General features: G+C 34.2%; 1 protein-coding gene across 18 annotated transcripts in view; it reads right to left on the bottom strand.

The window, feature by feature from the left end:
* Positions 1–15,550, bottom strand: part of CDC42BPA (CDC42 binding protein kinase alpha) — a 296,769-nt gene that overhangs the window by 54,430 nt on the left and 226,789 nt on the right. For 8 of the 18 annotated variants that reach the window (XR_003514893.1, XM_027564637.1, XM_027564633.1 and 5 more), the window contains 6 exons: positions 13,114–13,238; positions 9,819–9,924; positions 9,263–9,411; positions 7,634–7,725; positions 5,185–5,261; positions 4,082–4,129 (listed from right to left, as the gene is read on the bottom strand). Coding sequence is in view for 17 of the 18 variants with exons in the window: in XM_027564637.1 (XP_027420438.1) it covers positions 4,082–4,129; positions 5,185–5,261; positions 7,634–7,725; positions 9,263–9,411; positions 9,819–9,924; positions 13,114–13,238 (597 nt within the window). In the remaining variant the exon portion in view is untranslated. The remainder of the gene's footprint in view (positions 1–4,081; positions 4,130–5,184; positions 5,262–7,633; positions 7,726–9,262; positions 9,412–9,818; positions 9,925–13,113; positions 13,239–15,550) is intronic. The other 10 variants (XM_027564634.1, XM_027564635.1, XM_027564641.1 and 7 more) reach the window with 2 other exon arrangements.

Here is a 15,550-nt window from a genome sequence, read left to right on the forward strand (position 1 = left end):
TGGGGATACACACCAAGGAAACCAGAATTGAAAGAGACATGTGTACTCTAGTGTTCATCACAGCACTATAACCCCTTTATCAACACTTCCCTATTACTCCTAAGACTGAGAATCCTAGTCACTGTCACTACTAGGAGGGAAATAGATGGGGAAACAGTGTGGTATATAATGACTAAAATCACTGGGCTAAAGGTTATAGTGTTGATATAGTGTTTACTATAGCTAGGACATGGAAGCAACCTAGATTTCCATTGGTAGATGAATGGATAAGAAAGCTATGGTACATATACACAACGGAATATTACTCAGCCGTTAAAAAGAATGCATTTTAATCAGTTCTAATGAGGTGGATGAAACTGGAGCCTGTTATACAGAGTAAAGTAAGTCAGAAAGAAAAACACCAATACAGTATATTAATGCATATATATGGAATTTAGAAAGATGGCAACGATGACCCTATATGCAAGACAGCAAAAGAGACACAGATGTAAAGAAGAGACTTCTGGACTCTGTGGGAGAAGGCAAGGGTGGGATGATTTGAGAGAATAGCACTGAAACACGTATACTATCATATGTGAAACTGATCGCCAGTCCAGGTTCGATGCAAGAGACAGGGTGCTCAGGGCCAGTGTACTGGGATGACCCTGAGGGATGGGATGGGGAGGGAGGTGGGAGCAGGGTTCAGGATGGGGAACACATGTATACCCATGGCTGATTCATGTCAATGTATACCAAAAACCACTACAATACTGTAATTAGTCTCTAATTAAAAAAATATAAGGCAGGAGATGCAGGTTTGATCTTTGAATCAAGAAGATCCCCTGGAAAAGGAAAATGACAAACCACACCAGTATTCTTACCTAGGAAATCCCATGGATAGAGGAGCCTGGCAGGCTATAGTCCCTGGCATCGCAGAGTCAGACACGACCTACCGACTAAACAATACCAACATACCTATCTATTAGTGAGAGTGCTGTGGTATATAACAATTAAAATCAGTGGGCTCAAGATTTTCTAGGGTTCTTTTCTCCTTCAAAAGTCTGTTATTCTACATGTAGAAAAGTCCAAATGCCTAAGCTCCTTTGAGTTTCAGAAGTAGAGTGTGGAGAATGTATTCTGCTTTGTCTGAATCAGAGGGAAGGAAAGACTGGTGTTACAAATGCTCTTTCTCTTCTGTTAAGAGCTGTCTAAACAGTGTAACTTAAAAGGTAAGCAACTTGTTCCAAACGTCTTCCAAGACTGCCACAAATTCCAGCATTTATCTGAATTTTGAATAACAGACAAAACATACTGAGGAAAAACTAGAGATAGGAAAGTGATTAGGCATACTATTTTGTGTAAAATGATTATAGTGTTGACAGGCTTGTGTGTCGGGGGGTGAAGGATAAAGCCAGAAGGCAATTTTGGAGGAGGGGAAGCACTGCTAGTAAAGCACTGAAAAGTCGGAGGGCAGCATGAGGGCACCAGGTTACCAGGAGAAGGTCCATGATGTGTGGGCACAAAAGAAAACAGCACTTGTATAATTTTGCTTAAAACTAACCATATTCCCTCCTATACCTACAAATTCCAGCTGCAATTCAATTTTAAGTCTTCAGCACAATATTTTTCTTTGCTACAGCAATGAGACAGAAAACAGAAAAGAATGAGCAGAGGATGTTTCTATGGGTTAGTTAATAGAGTCTACCTAGTAACAGAGGGCAGTCACATATTATAAACAAGATGCACAACAGCCTAACTGGTTTGGGCACACAGAGCAATCAAGATTTATATTCATCTGTAAGAATCCAAGCATTTAAGAGTAATAAGGAAGTCAAGAAACCTGAGTTTTATATATTAATACTAAATACCTTCGATGCTGAACCTAAGCATGCCAAAGACTGAATACCATTATTCTATTATGACCTTGAGGATGAAATGGATGATAACGATGGGAAGGGTAGTCATAGTTACAAACTACGAGGAGAAATAAGAGGTTTATGCCATAAAATATGAATTAAGAATACAAAAAAATTTTTTTAATGGCAGCTTACGGATAGTCTTCATCCTGACACGAAAAATCATTTCCAATAGTAATGCGATTCAACAGGAGGAAAGTATAGTGATTCATATTGGTGGTGACTGGAAGGCTGAGTGTTAAAGAGCTTAGAAAGTACTCAAGTGAAACTGAAATTGTGAACACGAAAGGAAGCTAAAGAGAACACAGCAATGGAGGGGAACTGGCCTATTAAGAGTAATGAAATAATAACCAATATCATTGAGGGCATTAAATACATTGTCACTTTAAATTTGCAAACAAGCTTATGAGATCAGTACTATTATTATCCCTGTTTGTCCAATAAGCAAACCAATGCATAGAAAGGTTAGATATCTTGCTCCAAATTATATACCAAGAAAGTGGCAGCGATAGGATTTGAATCAATTTAAGTGCTTCAGCAATAAATGGAGAGGAAAGTGCTTAGGAAGCAAATGAGGGAAAAACCATGCCCTTAAAGAGCTGGAGCCTGAATCAAAAAGATTTGGCAGTCTTTGTGAACTTAGCTCCTGCTTACTTTATAATAGTTCCTTTGTAACGCTTTACAATTTAGATCTGAATTGAACTGAATTGAATCGATGAATCTATGCTGAGTAACAGTGGGGGAAGGATAAGAAAGGATATTCCTGGAGCATGAGTGTCAGTGGGAAGCTTAGACACTGCAGCGGGGTGGTGGCGGCAGACAGCATGTGAGAGCAGAGACGAGACCGCAGGGGACTGAAGTGTTTTTTGTTGAGAGGAGCTAATCTATTTACCAAAATACATACTACTCCTGCGCTTTACATTCAGAGATTTTTGTGAGAGAAAAAGGGATGTAGAAAAGAGTTTGTTAGAAAGAAAAATGAAAATGGTGTTCTAGAAGAAAGAACAATTAAAATATTTGTTCAGATTTCCTTTCCATTCTTTTTAAGGTGAATGTTACCTATACGGAAATACCATACTGAATATTTTAGTAAAATATACATTAGATTATAATATCAAATATTATTATATATCAAGAAAGTTTTCTTTTTAATCACACTTTAAAAAACCATAACTAGTATAATTATGTATCTCAAGAGTAGTAAAACAGTTTCCATTTGGAATGAAAAGGTGCACATTTTGGTATACATATTTCAAGAAATAAAGAAACACTCAAAACTATAGATCAGGATTTTTCTTTAGTAAAAAATTATGCTTAATACTCTTTTCAATGTAAGAATTATATTTAACAAAACACACAAAATAAAACATTAAAAGAGTTTCCCCTGATTTAAAAAAGTTATATGCACTGCATTTGCATCTGAACCCATTTTATTTCCTAATTTCTGTAAAGACAGAATGCTCAATAGGAAAATACAATGCTTTACAACAAGAATTACTGTGCCATTTAAAGCAGAATAGAGAATGTATATGTCAGGTATTTCTGTAAGAGAACAATATACATTAGGAACGTCTAAATTATTAAATCTATAGAATTAATTTAGGAGAGAATATGATAATGCAGTCAATTTACAGTGCATATGTTAACTAAATCAATTTTCACATTAGAAGAGAGATTCTGTCAGCATTAAAAACCGATTTGCACTCAACTATTGTGTTATGTATGATAAACTCTATTGGAAGAGTTAATAAAATGTCACTTTTTATTATACCACCAGAGGCTTGCTTTTAACTAACATATAAACCAAGTAGCAAACTGCTGGAAAGAAAAGGGAAATGTGAAATAGAAACTGCCTTGAAAAACAAAAATGAGCAATTATTTATATCTATATAGCTATATAGTGACAATAATCAAATAAGCATTCCAGTCTTCAGAACTGTTGCAAAGAATGGAACTACAGAGATTCTCTGATGGCCAATGCATTTTTTTAAAGTACATTTTTATTTTATTATACTTAATAATGATAACTCTTCGTTGTATTTAAGGTAAGAAAGAAGCACATTTTGGCTCACAAATTATCAAGTGTGATATTTCTAAAACTGACTGCATTACTAGGTAAATTCTTCATATCAATTCACTGATCTTTTTTACTGAAGGATGCATTTGTTTGAAAATCAAAGACTTACGTCATCCAAAAAATCAATCAGTGAAGATGAGGAAGAAGAAAAGGAATCCTATTTAACGAATACAGCAATAAAAAAATAGAAAATATGGATGAAGCAATTTAATAAGAACAAATAATAAATCAAAAATTTTGTAGAACAATTGAAAGGCAAATGACATTAATTCAAATAAATAAATGAGAAAAGCAGTCATTGTCATTGTTTCTCAAGAAACTTAGAAATTCATTAAGTACGTTTTAAAGAGTGCTTTTTTTCCCTTTCCCAAAAGAACGAAATACAATTCATATTCTGTGCTCAAGGTGTAATAAATTGAAGCTCATGGCAAATCATTACTAATTAAATTAAATGGAAGCACTTTAAAAGGTAATAACTAAAGGTAAACAACAGAATCTCTGCCTTCTAACTGTTCCCGCTAGAATGTAAGGTTCCTGAGGGGCAGGACTTTGTGGATTTTGTCAGCACTACAACAGTGCCTTGCTCAGATATGTACAATTATCTGTTGATTAACATATAATTATTAACAAATTTTTTCTGAGATTAAAAAGTTCAACCATAAGCTTTTTTCTAGCAAAAAATTTAAGTACCAAAGAAGGACAGTCATACAGTCACTATCTCACTATTCTGGAGTGTGCCAAATAAACTCTACATGCAATACTTTGAACAAAAAGCATTCCTTTGGTATACTTCTAAACAACTGTATTGATTTGGAATTGGAACCAGCATCGCCCTATTGTGAGCTCTGACGTTTTCACTTGCTTTTTTTTATTGTGGTTCTTTGCTTTGGAGGAATAAAAAGTTAAAATTATTTAAAGTTAGGATCTGTTCTAAACTTAGTGTTCCTCAGGGAAAGAGATGAAATTTCTTTTAAATCTTACAATGACCCTCTTATTTAGATCTTAGATTTCTCTTAAATACAAGAAAAGTTTATGATTAAAGTTTCCATAATATTGCAGGACATATATTTCTCTCATAATACATTTTTGTTTATATAAGATTCTAGGTCCTCTTATATGGGATGCAATAAAAGTTTTATTGCAAATAAATTTTAAATCACAAAGTAAATTTTAAATCGACCACAGGGGATATCTGAAAGGTTTAATACTTACTTCAAATTGATCCAGAGCATCGGTAGGCGTATTCAAAAATGCCAAGAAAGAATGCTGTGAGTCTTGGTGCTCTATACCTAGAAGACAGCAGCAACTTTTCTTAAAACTAGAACAATTAACACTAATTTTCATGGATGGATGACCTTTCCTGTCTGAATATATTAAAAAGCTGCTCGCAAACTACCATATTTTAAAACGAATTAACTTTATTAACTCCACATATTAAAAAAACTAAAATACATTAGTGTTTCTTGTACTATCACTCAATAGTTAAACTACATCAACCTCTAGGAAATACTTGTTTCTTGACTTACTTGAGTTCTTGAATTTCTTCTCCTATACAGTATACCATAAAAAGCACATTAAATCTTTTGGTAGACTTGGGAAATTTTTTAAAAATAGGACTCTGGTTAGGTCTGATTTTTCTAAGGTAATTTAGCACCAAACAAGGTTTCCTTATTGAAATACTTTCATCAAATATATAGTATACACCAATACAAATAACCTTTTATTTAAAAAATGCAGTGATAAATCAAACTTATTAAATTATGAATAAACTTTTGCTCAGGCTTCAATCTGATTTCATCTACTGTTTTATTGAAAAATTGCATGACAAAAGTTTGTCTGAGAAAAACTAGGGCTGGAGAATGAGGACTCTAAACCTAAGCTTTTCTCAGATAAATTTTTAAAAATTTGATGCATATCTCTTGGCTATGGTATTAATTCTAACTGCATAATTTCCAAAATAATTCTTAATCATATACATATAATGATAAATATTAGGGAGGAAAAAGGAGAAACACCAATACACGCTCTGATCTCCATATCATTAGGACTAAACTGATCCACTAAATTGGTATCAATTTATGTGCTTTTTTGAATTACTCTCTAATAATAACCCATGGTTGCTGAACACGGCAGTACAGAAATTTGCTCCATCAATAAATATTTGCTGAGAGGGTTTTTTGCCAAGCCCTGTCTAGATACTGGAGATACAATAGTAAAGAAAGAGACAAACAAAATCCTTGCCCTCATTATATAAATATTACATCATATTATTTAAATAGAACATTATTTTATAACATAGTGAAATTTTATTATTCTGCAATGCTCAAAATTCAAATAAAAGCCAGAGGCTAACATGCAATGTAATACATTTAATTTCTTCTTTTGCAAATTTAGATCTACTATAAAATGAGGCAATCAATGCCAACTGGTTAAGTCATACTCCTCACTGTTCTCTTTTCTATATAAATTGCTTTTTGGGCCACAGGTCCTCCATGTCTTATATACTTTTTCCTCTACTCGCTAAATAATGCAGCTCCCTCCATTCTTCATACATGAAAATTAAGCTTGACTCTCATTTTAGCATGATGCCTTGTATTTCTAATCTGAGTTCCTAATTCACTTTTTCTGGATTCCTTCCTTTCTCATTCATAACAAAAAATTATTAAACATCTACTACTTTTAATGGCTTTTTTCATGTTAACTCCTTTGTGATTACTCTCTTTCCTCCAGTTTTAAAAGCAGATAGAGAGACCCAACCAGCTTTGTTACACTGTGTCATAGGACTGGGAAATAGAGGGCAGCACACAAGTACAACTTAGAGCCAATTAATTAGGTCAGTATTTAGCCAGGAATACTGTCAGGAAAATGAATTTCTAACAACTGTACATAAGAGATCCTAACTGAGAGGTAGTCAAAAGGTACAAAGTTCCAATTATAAGATAATAAGTACTAGGGATGTAATGTATAACATGATTAATATACAAAAAAAAAAAAAAAAACTGTACATAAGAGATCCTTTCATTAAGAAAATAACATTCTGAATTTTTAAAAATTAAATCTTCATATTCTTAATGCCCACATGATGGAAAGAAAATTGAAGTTCATGTAATAAAGCTACCAAGCACTCTGAGTTACTTTTTACATTCATTATAACGTGCTGAAGTAATATTTTCAAGAAAATGGGAATAAACTCTGAGAAGTCCCACAGGGCAAGCAATTCGAGTGTCAAACATGGAAGAAGATGTCAAAATAATTCTTTGTCATTGAATTGCTTTTCTAATATTGGATTAATCTAGTTATTTCTACATTATTTCTTCAACTACCTGGAGAGCGAATCCTCTACAACATTTGAGAATAGTATAAAGTATATGAAAAGAACAAATGTTTCTAATCACAAAAATACTGTTCAAGATATAGTCCATGGCCCTGAAAAACAGTTGAATATATGGCAAAATGAGTTTTCTCTTATGAAATCTTTAACAGTGTATCAGATAAAACAAAATAACTCAGAGACTTTATCTACCAAATATGTGCACGTGTGTACCATATATTCATGCATGTGAAGAATTCTTCTGCCTACACATTAAATTGATTCTTTTATAATAAAATGTATTTGTAACAGAACATTACATCCTGATGGATGCAAAACACATTCTCATACCCTTTTCAGATCTAAGCTCTTCAGTGTCCTTTATCAGTTGTTCGATTTCTGATAGTAGTTCCAAGTTCTTCTTCTCTGAATCTTTTAGTTTACTTAAATAAGGGAACAAAAGGAAAAATGTCATTATTTATATTGTTTGTCAATGAGCCATCATGTATGTAGTTGAACTTACTTGGTTTAAATGTCAGTCATGATGATGTAGGGAACTGAAAACCACTGCAGGAAGGACAAATCCAGCCTGTCATCTACTCTTGTGCAAATAAAGATTTATTGGAACACACTCGGGCTCATTCATTTATATGCTGTCTGTGGCTGCTCTCATACTCAACAGCACAGCTGAGTAGACAGAAACTATGTGGCCTATAAACCCTAAAGTATTTATTATCTTGCCTTTTATTGAAAAAGTTGCTAGCCATGAGCTAAATTATTAAATTAAAAAAATGTATAAAATCAAACATTAACTTTAGAATTGTTAAATTTCTTTCATAGAGAACCATAAGACTAAGTTTATAATTTTCAGTTTGACTTGTATTCCTGATTTATAAACAAATGTGGAAGTTTATGTCCTAAGCTTAAGAAGAAAGATCTCACTAACTCCAAATTACAATACAGAGAATGACATTTAGTAGTTCTTCATGTTGGGATCAATTCATATTCTCCAGAAAAAGTTCTTTTCCATTTTCAGTGTCACACTAGCACATTTGAGTAAAGCATATTTAATTTATAATTGACTTATAATAAGAATTTATAATTCAACTGAGGAATTTATAATTCAATTCAATCAGAGATACATGGCATCTCTGATATAATTAAAAACATTAATGACTGCAGTTAAGGACTAAGGCTTCATACCATTAAAAACAATTTATGGGCCTATACTTCCTTTTGTGACTCAATGACCTTGCAACCTTAGGTATTCTGAGCACTGAATGGATTTTTCTATTTGTATTTTGATTTGTAACATGAACTTTCTACTGTTCCTCCATATCACCTACACTGACTTATTCTTGAACCAATCCAATTATGATTTTCCTTTTATCATTTATTCAGAGTATGATTTGGTCTACTGCTGTGATAACAGTGGAGGGAATATATTAATTAGCTAACTGTCTTGAAGAGTGTGGAGGATATGATATACTTTTTGTAAACATAGTAAGAAAAAATTATAATTTAAATATATTATACCACTGTGAAATTCATCATCACTAGAACCTTCATTTATAAAAAATCTATGGTAGAGGCCAGAAATTACAGATGACTGTATTTTGTTCTGACTCTATGCTACATTTTTATACTAATGTAATATTCTTGACCAAGAGATAATTTTGAATTTAATACTATAAAATTTGAAAATGAACTAAATTATACAAAAAAGGGAAAAGTAAATAATAGAATATTAATACTATTAATTCCACTTTAAGAACAAGTCAGATAGAAATAGAGCTGTATTAAAGTCCCATTACTGCATAAAGGCCTAAAAGAATCAATTCATTTTCACACATTCACAGTTTTTTTGTGGTCATCATTAAAAAAAAAAAAAGTGATAGGTAGGAAACTAAATATGTAATTTCTCTCCAGATACTTTTGGATCAAATCAGAAATCACTCTAGTGGGACTATAGAGTCTTACCATTCTGTTATGATGTTAGATGCTTTAACTTTATTCAGCTCTTCTTGGATGGCCTGTTTGGCTCTTATTTCTGCATCCAGAGCTGACTGTAACTCCAGTCTGGCTGACATATCCAGTTTTGCAAAACGTCGCATTTTCCAGGGCATATCCTATGAGACAACATGACTGTGCTTTTAGTTCTATTCTAAAGTTCAGTAATGTAAGTGAATTTTGAAAGTACTTAAAAGAACTATCTTGCTCTAATTACAGAATAAAAGAGATATATTTATTACTTGTGAAAATACATTTTCATTAAATTCAGAAATAACTAGACTCATTATAAATACATTTATTTTTCATGGTTATTACCATTAATGGTTAGCCATACAAATGACAGCTAAGCAACTATGTATTATAATTTCTTAAACTGGAGGAACCTGGAATGATTTCTTATGAAAAACTTTCCAGGAGGCAAAAACTAGAAAAACTGATATAATTACTCAGATTCATTACAGTGTTTTCTGAGCCTTCACCCCAACTAATATAATAAGCCTGTTGGCTAAATGGTAGAGCTTACTGTTGCTCGGGTCCCCAAGCTGGAGTTTCTTAAAGCTTCCAATTCTTCAGTCATTTTAGAAGCTAAGGCTTGAAGATACCCTCGTGCATCCTTTTCATCACTGACCCTAGAATATATACAAATTAAAACAGAGCTCAAGTACCAGAGTAAAACAGAAAACTTCAGTGAGATGTATATTATTTTAAAGCATCATTAAGAAATAAGTGAAAAGTGACAGAAATTTAAAGATGTTCTTAATATCATTTTTTAAAGGTCTACCACAGTACTACTATCTGTCAACAAGCAGGAAATGCTTTACTGAATTGTTTGGGAGTCAGCACATGTATCAGTAGTGATTAAGAACTTGATTCTTGAGTTAAGTAGACCTAGGTTCAATTTGTAGCTCACTGCTTATCAGTTGTATGACTTTACATAAGTCATTTACCACCTCTAACTCTCTGCTATCTCAGTTAGAAGATGGGGTAATAATAATACCACCTACCTCAAGGACTATTATAACTAAATGAGAATACATGTGAATTTTCAGCCTAATGCATAGAACATGAGTGTGTTCTCATCGCTCAGTCGTGTCTGACTCTTTGCAACCCCATGGATTGTAGCCTGCCAGGCTTCCCTGTCCATGGAATTTTCTAGGCAAGAATAGTGGAGCAGGTTGCCACTTCCAACTATAGAGGATCTTTCTGATTCAGGGATTGAACCTGTGTCTCCTGCATCTCCTGCATTGGTGGGTGGATTCTTTACCACTGTGCCACCTGGGAAGGCTGCCTAGAACATACAGTTTTATCACTACAAACTATTACTGCACATGAATGAAAATGAATGAATGAGGAGTGTTTCAAATAATATGAGTGAATTTAAACAAAGGAAAATAAATGTTTCATTACTGAAATCCTTTCCTGATTATTAAAACATTTTCCTGGTTATTTTATACTAGTCTTTTCTCTCTTCTAGTAATACTATACACACTCACCATTATCTTTCTTTTCCATTCAAAACAAACTCTACCTCAATGGCCATATTTAGCAGAAATTAAATTCCTAAATTCATATTTCTAATCTTAACCTATAAGTCGTCTTTTCTAAAGCATACTAGAAATCTCCACTCAAGATACCTGAGAATGACCTCAGGCTCACCAACAAACAAAAGAACAACTAAAACTGATATCATTCTCCCCCAAAGTTGTTTCTTCTCCTGATCTTTCCCACTTCAATGATATCACCATTTTTCTCAATCTCTCCAACTCAGAATTTCAGAAATACTCATTCCTCCTCATTTCTTGCCCTTCATTTGTATTTAAGTCCTATAGATCCTTCTTCCATAATGTCTTCCCCATTTGTTCAATTTTCCCCAAACTTTCAGGAGATACATCTGAAAAATGAATTTTATGGGCCAGTCTGTTACTTCAATGCCTTTCTGTAGTATCATTTCAAAGAGAAAGAATGAAGTCTTCTGATGAATCTAGGTTGAGAAGAAAGGTCCCTGTTCCAATACAAGGTGAGCAACAAGGTCTCCTTGCCCTAAAAGGTTTAAAATTTTTTTTTCATATGAAAGAGATATTTCATAGGAAAAGGCAGAGGGAGCAGAGTAAGAGGACCATCAGACCATAAGACTTCAAATGAAGTCTTATATACAGCATGTTTGTTTTATTTTAAAAATGTTAATTTGACCAATGGAAACATTTACAATTCTGCATATGACAAGTTTCCAAAATCTTGTGTTAGCATTTTTTAATACACCAGATTAAAAAACCAGAAACAGCTGAGACTTTTAACGTTTATAAGCTTGCAAAGAATATCATAGTTAACTTTCAAATAGTTTAGAACCCTGAGAACAGTGAGTATATCTTTTACTTTTAGCCTATTAGGTATTTAATAATTTGTTATCTAATGTATTAGTCCAGTTCTAAATAACAGCTTTAATGCAGATTGACTTCCTGTATTCTTGATTTTTTCTGCATATTTCATTTGAATGTGAAATATACAGAAAAATTTCATCTTCATCCTTTCTACTAACCCTTTCCAGACAGTCCATAATTATAGCTTCTTTCCTTTACTAGAACCACTTCCCATTCCATCTCAATTCATCATGCAATCACTTGAAAAGATCAGTGGTCTAGGATTGCAGGCTTTGGCTAAATCAGTTTTGTCTTCTATAAAGTCATTTTCACTAACATCTTAGTTACAAATTTGATTACATAATGATGGAGTTACAAATGAAGAGTCATAATGTTTGATGTATAAGCAAGGTTAAAGATTATAGTGATTTTGCTTCAGAACTGCAGTTTATGACAAGGATATCAATTAAATATTAAAGAACCATTAACTGTACTATTTGGAACACAACCAAACTTCCACAATTTGGGCATTTTCCTTCAGATATGCAGTGAATAGTCACATTCATAAGCTAAAGCTGAGTTAACATAAGGGTTCTACAGATAAATCAGTATCAAAATACATGAGTCAACTGGGTAAGATTATTTAAAAAGACAGTGTTTATTCACTTATGATTTCATTTAAGAAGGAGAGTATTAATCTAATATAAGCAAGGAAAAAATGCTTAGAGAACCAAAATAAGAGCATGATAAACTAAAATTCTCACCAAATTCTTGGTCTATAGATATATGAAGAAACCAGTAGTTGTTTATGTAAATAAAACATCAATAATATGCTGAAAAAGTCAGAAAGTTAAAAAGCATAAAAAGTTAAGCTACCTATTTTCATTAGAAAATACAATCCCTATTGGATTCAACTTTAAGTATTATAAAAATATACAGATTTTTACAAATATCAGAACAATCATTTAATGAGTTAATTAATATGAAAGTCACTAAGGTAATTATCTCAAATTAAATCCTATGGGCTTAAAGAACAGTTGATAAAACTAACTGTAACCATTTAATGTCTTTAAAATGCCAGATGTGAATTAGTCTGTTTTAATTATGAAAAAGGTGAAGGCATAACATCTTTAGCTTCTAAAATTTTCTCCAGGCTGTTTCCTAAAATAAACACAAATACAGGAATTTTGGTCTTAGAAATATTGATGGCTAGCAAATGAGTTTCTTCAGTTCTATAAGAACTCTCTTCAGAGAGAATAATATTTTCTTTCTTAGAAAGAAATATCAGCTTCTAATGAAACTGTAAAAGCTGATATGGAATATCTGACAGTTAAGGAAAAGCAGAAAAAACAGCAAACATAGAAGAAACACAGACTAATAATAAATATTCCTCCTGGAATTCATACCAATTTGACTATATGGCCAAAAATCAGCCAAAAAACACATTTAAAGAGTACTCACCACTGAATTATTTCTGTGATCTGAGCCTCCCAATGAGCAACCGATTCCTTCTTATCTGCTAGATCTTTGACCTCTTCTTCTAACTGCTGGTTGCGTGCACTTAAGTTCTCACACAGAGTGGTAAGCTGAAAGGCAGTTTCAAGATGCTTAAAGAAGTGTGACTTTTAGGAACAGGACTCAGATGCCTCTTGTTAAATTTTGTAAGTCAAAAGTGCTTATCTTCCTGATTTCTATTGTGATGCACGCCCTGGTCACTGAATTTGGAAACATCAAGTACTCTGAATTCTCCTTCTGCCTTTGCTTTCCCTTCACTCCCTATATTAATTGGTTCCATTTGTGAACATTTTCCATTTGCCAGGAAGAACTCCCCAGTTCTGCTGGTAACAACATCTCTCATTTTTTTTGTCTTAAAATATCTCTATGTCATCTTCTTTAAAAAAAAAAAGAAACTTATAATGAGTTTCAAGTATATACAAAAATGAATAGAAGAGTATAAACAAATTCCCATGAACCCATCATTAGCAACTTCAACAGTTATCACCTTAATGTCAATCTTATTTCATTTGTACACCTGTCTTCTTACCCCCTCCTCCAGTATTATTCTGCAGCAAATACCAAACATCATATAATTTTATCCATATATATTTCTGGTGTATCTCTAGAAAATAAGGCTCTCTGTTCATAACCACAATATTATTATTATATTTAACAAACTTTCTTATATAGGTAGTCTTATATATGCCAATGCCAAGTCACTTCAGTCATGTCCGACTCTGTGCGACCCCACAGACAGCAGCCCACTAGGCTCCCCCGTCCCTGGGATTCTCTAGGCAAGAACACTGGAGTGGGTTGCCATTTCCTTTTCCAATGCATGAAAGTGAAAAGAGAAAGGGAAGTCGCTCAGTCGTGTCCGACTCCTAGCGACCCCATGGACTGCAGCCTACCAGGCTCCTCCGTTCATGGGATTTTCCAGGCAAGAGTACTGGAGTGGGGTGCCATTGCCTTCTCTGAGTCTTATATATAGGTAGTCACTATTCAAATTTCCAGTTGTCTCAAGATATCAAAAGACTTAACAGCGTGTTAAACTGAATCGTACCAATAAGTAAACATAACATAATGGTTGCTCTGTCTTTTAACATAACACAATGGTTGCTCTATCTTTTAAGCCTCTCTTACTCATATGGCAACCCACTCCAGTACTCTTGCCTGGAGAATCCCATGGATGGAGGAGCCTGGGGGGCTACAGTCCATGGGGTCGCAGAGTCGGACACGACTGAGCGACTTCACTCACTCACTCTTAGGTTCTGGAGTACTCGTCTTGGGTAGCTGTTTAACAGAATACCATAGTCTGAGGGGCTTAAACAAGAACTATTTATTTCCCCTGGTTCTGGAGGCTGGGAGGTCCAAGATCAAGGCATCTGCAGATTCAGTGTCTGGCAAGGGCCCACTTCCTGGTTTATAGATGGCCACGGGATGAGGGAGTTCTGTGGGGTCTCTTGTATAAGAGCACTAATCCTATTCATAAGGGCTCTACCCTGATTGCCCAATCATCTCCCAAAGGCTTTGTCTCCAAATAGCACTACATTGGTGACTAGGTTTCACATCTGAGTGCTAGAGGAACACACTTAGGACACAGCAGCTCCCTTCCAACACTTTAAATTTTCATGTAATTTATTTGTTGAAAAAAGTAGGTTGTTTGTCTTATAGAGTTTTCTATACTCTGAATTTTTGCTTTCATTTTTGAAAGACATTTTCTGCTGTATAAAATATTTCAGATTGGCAGTTATTGTCCTTCAGCATTCCTTTATTTCTGGGTTCTGTTCCTTTTCTGTTGGAAAGACAGCTTTAAGTTTAGCTGTTGCTCCTTTGAATATAACATGTCTTTCTTCTCTGGCTGCTTCCTGGATTTTCTTTGGTTGTTCTGTTGTAGTTCAGCTGCTCAGTCACGTCTGACTCTTTGCAACCCCATGGACTGCAGCATGCCAGGCTTCCTGGTCCTTTACTATCTCCTGGAGTTTGCTCAAACTCATGCCCATTGAGTCAATGATGCCATCCAACCATCTTATCATCTGTTGTCCCCTTCCCCTCCTGCCTTCAATCTTTCCCAGCATCAAGGTCTTCTCCAATGAGTTGGCTCTTCGCATCAAGTGGCCAAAGTATTTGAGCTCCAGCTTCAGTATCAGTCCTTCCAATGAATATTCTGGGTTAATTTCCTTTAGGATTGACTGGTTTGATCTCCTTACTGTCCAAGGGACTCTCAAGTCTTCTCCAGCACCACAGTTCAAAAGCATCAATTCTTCGTCAATCAGCCTTCTATATGGTCAACTCTCACATCTGTACATGACTACTGGAAAAACCATAGCTTTAACTATACAGACCTTTGTTGGCAAAGTGATGTCTCTGCTTTTTAATATGCTGTCTAGGTTTGGTTGCTGGT

This window comes from Bos indicus x Bos taurus, chromosome 16, assembly GCF_003369695.1.
Source record: "Bos indicus x Bos taurus breed Angus x Brahman F1 hybrid chromosome 16, Bos_hybrid_MaternalHap_v2.0, whole genome shotgun sequence".
NCBI classification, from domain to species: domain Eukaryota; kingdom Metazoa; phylum Chordata; class Mammalia; order Artiodactyla; family Bovidae; genus Bos; species Bos indicus x Bos taurus.